The sequence below is a fragment of the Bombus impatiens genome, unplaced genomic scaffold (genome assembly GCF_000188095.3).
Source record: "Bombus impatiens unplaced genomic scaffold, BIMP_2.2 scf_0114, whole genome shotgun sequence".
Lineage (NCBI taxonomy): Eukaryota > Metazoa > Arthropoda > Insecta > Hymenoptera > Apidae > Bombus > Bombus impatiens.
The window spans coordinates 853,560-858,029 of NT_176533.1; the positions used below are offsets into that span (position 1 = coordinate 853,560).

The 4,470-nt window shown below is 39.8% G+C and overlaps 1 protein-coding gene across 6 annotated transcripts in view; it reads right to left on the reverse strand.

Annotated features, from left to right (window-relative positions):
* The window catches only part of LOC100740330 (soluble guanylate cyclase 88E), a 39,915-nt gene that overhangs the window by 5,655 nt on the left and 29,790 nt on the right, over positions 1-4,470 (reverse strand). For all 6 annotated transcript variants that reach the window (XM_033318802.1, XM_033318801.1, XM_024364953.2 and 3 more), the window contains 4 exons: positions 3,566-3,698; positions 1,569-1,796; positions 1,034-1,363; positions 11-176 (listed from right to left, as the gene is read on the reverse strand). In XM_033318802.1, coding sequence (XP_033174693.1) covers positions 11-176; positions 1,034-1,363; positions 1,569-1,796; positions 3,566-3,698 — 857 coding nt within the window. The remainder of the gene's footprint in view (positions 1-10; positions 177-1,033; positions 1,364-1,568; positions 1,797-3,565; positions 3,699-4,470) is intronic.

Consider the following 4,470-nt stretch of genomic DNA (forward strand, 5'->3'; position numbering starts at 1 on the left):
GCTCGAGCTCGTCACGTTCAGCTCTGGTTTCGGGTGTATCCCGGCCGATCGGTTCTCCGCGCGGGGCGATAAACTGTCCCTGTGCTGTCTGAAGTGTTCCTCGGTGTCGCTCACAAGGCAGCTGAACATCTCCGAGTTCCTGGTCATCACCGCACCCATCGAGTTCGACCTGCATTCTGAAAGTAGACAGGTTTCGAGGGAGAAATTATTAATGTTTCACTGGTAAGGATCACTATAATGAATAATATGACCTTCCGATGGCCTAATTCTATCGAGTTGGCCGAAGAGTTCGTTCGGTTTTTCTTGCAAGGTGTCTTTAGTGGCATTTAGTCGTGTCCCATTTCATTCTAAATATCATTGTTAGGGTCACCACATTTAAGCTACCACATTTAGCTTGCATTAAAAAAAGAAAAAGGAGCTTGTTGAGATCGACGAATCACCGCGTAACCATGTCGACGACAAATTTAGATTTCGAATTATTCGATTCGTCGGGGAATCTCTCGATAAGACGTAGACAAGCTGATACGTATAAGCACACGTAAACGTATAATTACGTCTGCCGCGTATTTTGGATCGTTGCCTTGTACAAATACAACGTTCTAATTAATTTCTTGTTCTATCTTTCCCTTTCATTTATCTTTCACTGTCCTCCGCCTCCTGGCTCTACTTTCAACCACCGAGTTAACGTCTCAACTGAAACTCGAGCTTAGAACGCGCGTCTCGTGTTCCTCGTTCTCTGTGCTTTTACCACCTAAACTTGTCGCATCGCCTAAACTTCGAAAACATGGAAATCCAGACGGAAACGTGAAATACGAAACTCGAACGGTAGAATGTAAAAATACAAAAATATCGTGCGAAACTGTAAATTTAACACTCGGTTCTATCTTTACCGAGTATCTTCTTACATCTCCCAATGGATAGCTTTTGTAAATTACAAACCATCGAAATTTCAAACTCTTCGCGTTCTTTCTAGCATCCTATAGCGCAATCGTATTTACGAGGAAATGATTTATCGTTTCAGAATTTTAGTTACCTTTCGAATCGGCGTTCTTCGTCGGTGAATTTGCCACTGATCGACGAGCAACATCTTGGAACGTGATAGGCGAGTAAATTCTTCTTTCTTCAGGGATGAACGTCGAATCTGCAGGCGTTGGCGAGACGATATTCGAACCTCTCCTAGACAACGTGTCCAAGCAATTTTGATTTTCGTACATGGTGGCTGCCGTGAAAGCAGCCGGCGTCCCTGCGGATACTCTCTTCTCGGTGTTTCTCGTGTTCCACTGTGTCGGTTCTTGAATGGTAATTCCTTTCGTCGATGACGATCTATGCTCCCTTTTTTCTAACCAGTAAGTCTTCATCGTACCTGAAATACACGCGATATTCTGTAATACTGCACGTTTGGAGTCGTTTCGATGCCACCTTTTTCCACCATTTCGTTGGATCTTGACGATATTTGTAATATTGGATTGGCAACTAAGTGATTGCGGATTTTCCCATTAGGTGGTATTGACAAAATCTGCAATCACTTAGTTGCCAAGTCAATATATCTCATAATGCTAATTTCATACCTTTACCCTTCACTTCTATCTCCCCTCGTTCTTTAACTTTATACGACGGTGACAATAGTTCTCGCGTGGATTCTGATATGTGTATTTGCATTGCCTGGCTGGTTGCCTCCATACGAGATGCCGTGTTCACCGAATCGCCGAACAAACAATATCGTGGCATTTTCAAGCCGACTATACCGGCCACCACAGCACCGCTATGAATACCGACTCGTATTTGAAGATGAAGACCTGAAGTAAGAAATTACAAGAGTGTTACAATCGCTGGAAAAAAAGAAACGAAAAGAAGAGAGGAGATGAATACGCAGGATGAAGGAGCCACGTGTGATTTCAACGACTTTAAAGTATGTCGTCGATATCGTCGTTATAAATCATTTTTTCCCTGTACATTAGGTTGTCCCAAAAGTTTCTTTCGTTTCGTAAGCAAATAATAGACACGCAATGGTTTTTGCTTTATATCATTTTATTGAATTAAGATCCATTTTGTTGTTATTGGAAAATGTTGTGCGTCTGCTATTTCCTTCTAAAGCGAAATTAACTTTTGGGACAAGCTAATATATGTCGAAGATGAAAGGATATCGGCGCCTTTTTTTTGGAATTTTTAGGAAGACCCCCAATACTTTAGTCTGGATTTTTCATTATGACTGTGCTTAAATAATAAAACTTAGAAGTAGTTGTTTATGATTTAATCCGATTATGTGTGCCCGGCATTTATGATAATAGGTTTGGATTCGAAGTGACACAGCAGATCGCTGAACGTAGCCACAGTCACGGAATGGACGTTTTTACCTAACAGAGTTACGGAGTAATTGTATAGCACTCGTTGAATTGTATAGCAATAGTTGACCCGAGAGGTACAGAAAGATACGGAGAAGAGTATATAAATACAGTTTGACTTGAACAAAGAGAGTTAGTTGAGTTCTACTTGTACTGTGGACAAGTAAGTTGAGTTCTACTTGTACTGTGGACAAGTTAGTTGAGTTCTACTTGCACTGTGGACAAGTAAGTTGAGTTCTACTTGTACTGTGGACAAGTTGAGTTCTACTTGTACTGTGGACAAGTTAGTTTTGTTCTACTTGTACTGTGGACAAGTTAGTTGAGTTCTACTTGTACTGTGGACAAGTAAGTTGAGTTCTACTTGTACTATGGACAAGTTAATTGAGTTCTACTTGTACTGTGGACAAGTTAGTTGAGTTCTACTTGTACTGTGGACAAGTAAGTTGAGTTCTACTTGTACTGTGGACAAGTTAGTTCTACTTGCTGTGGACCAGTAAGTTAAGTTCGACTTAGACTTTAAAAGAAAACACATTTGCTACCCTGTTGACCGTGGATTCGTTAATTGAACCTAAGATCATTGTCATTAGCATCTCGAGTATCTAATCGCCACTAATCATATTTATACCAATAAATATCATCCACATTGTATAACAACAATGGCTAATCCAAATGGAGATTCGTTACACGCCGCTAACCCTAATGAGATATAATAGTGATCAAGTCTTCAAAATATTCGCAAAAATACGTTTACCATTGCTAAGTGCTATATACAGTGCTAAGCGTTCTTTAACATTTCCTCTTGGCTCAAGAGTAAATATTCGCAGTATTTGCGCATTATGGACGTGTTAGGAGGCGAAAGCGTGGGCGGAGGAGGAGCAGACTCGTTGTTCTACTTATTTGAAACCGAAGAAAGAATTTGTAAGCGGCAGAATCGTTTAATCCTATACAGGGTGAGTCACGCTATGGGGATGGAAAGAACAGATCGTAGGAGAGAATATTAATTTATATTAATAACTAATAATATTTCTATAATGTCGCTTTTACTAGCAACGATATACACGGTGAGCGTGAAACGTATCTTTCCTTTTTCAAATGGAATTCAATATACGTGGTATCTGTACATAAATCAATTTTTCAGAACATTTCGCGAAATATATCGATCTTCTTAACGCGAACAGAATTTTATCCGAAATATAATTAAGTTACCTGCCGCGGAAATTTACCTGTGGATCGGTCTTTGAGATCCGTTATCGCTTCAACCATATCGAGCGCCATATCGCACACACGATCTGCGTGATCGTTCTCCTTCACTGGTGCACCAGATACCACCATGTAGGCGTCGCCGATAGTTTCAACCTAGCGGAACAAATTGCAAGGATTGTCATCAAATATACGGGAAATATTCAATACCCTGGATGAAAAGAACTATCGAAATACGTGGAAACGAACGTTTGACCCTTTCGCCTCGGCAGTCCAGTCCATCTAAGTAGTGTCACTGAACGGAAACGCTCGCCAGAGATACGCACAGTGCGCGTGGTTGCTGTATATACGTTTTCCTAGGTCTTAAAATAACAATAATTCTTGTAAGAACCGTATATGAAATATCGTCTCACTGTCAATGGATTTAATAAATTTTTTAGCATGAAACATTATACGATCGTTTGGATGTTCGAAATATTTTGCGTGAAACGTTTTGATGTTGTTTCAACAACGAGTAACTTTAAGAAGTGATTAATAAAATATGTCAATAAAATCAACAGAAAATGTTCTGCCGATAACGAAAAAATATATTATTGACCACAGATAGCACTTGTATATGCATCATTTGGATGTCGGATATATGGGGTGTCAGACCCAGGAGTCATCGCGTATAAGCGGCGCTCGAAGCGAAAGGGTTAAAGCAAACTAACCGTGCTGGTTCTCAAGTTTCTACAAATTTTCCATCTCCTCTTCTTTCGCTAAGAATACGACGTTCCCGATATTCCGACGAAATAATTAATTAAATCGTTACTAATTGGCGTGACTGAAATATTCAACGATAATTTCTTCGTACGTAATCCACTGAAATATTTCATGCCTCGAATGTTACGTATGGTGGTATTTTTTTTTTTTTTTTTTTTTTTTTTTT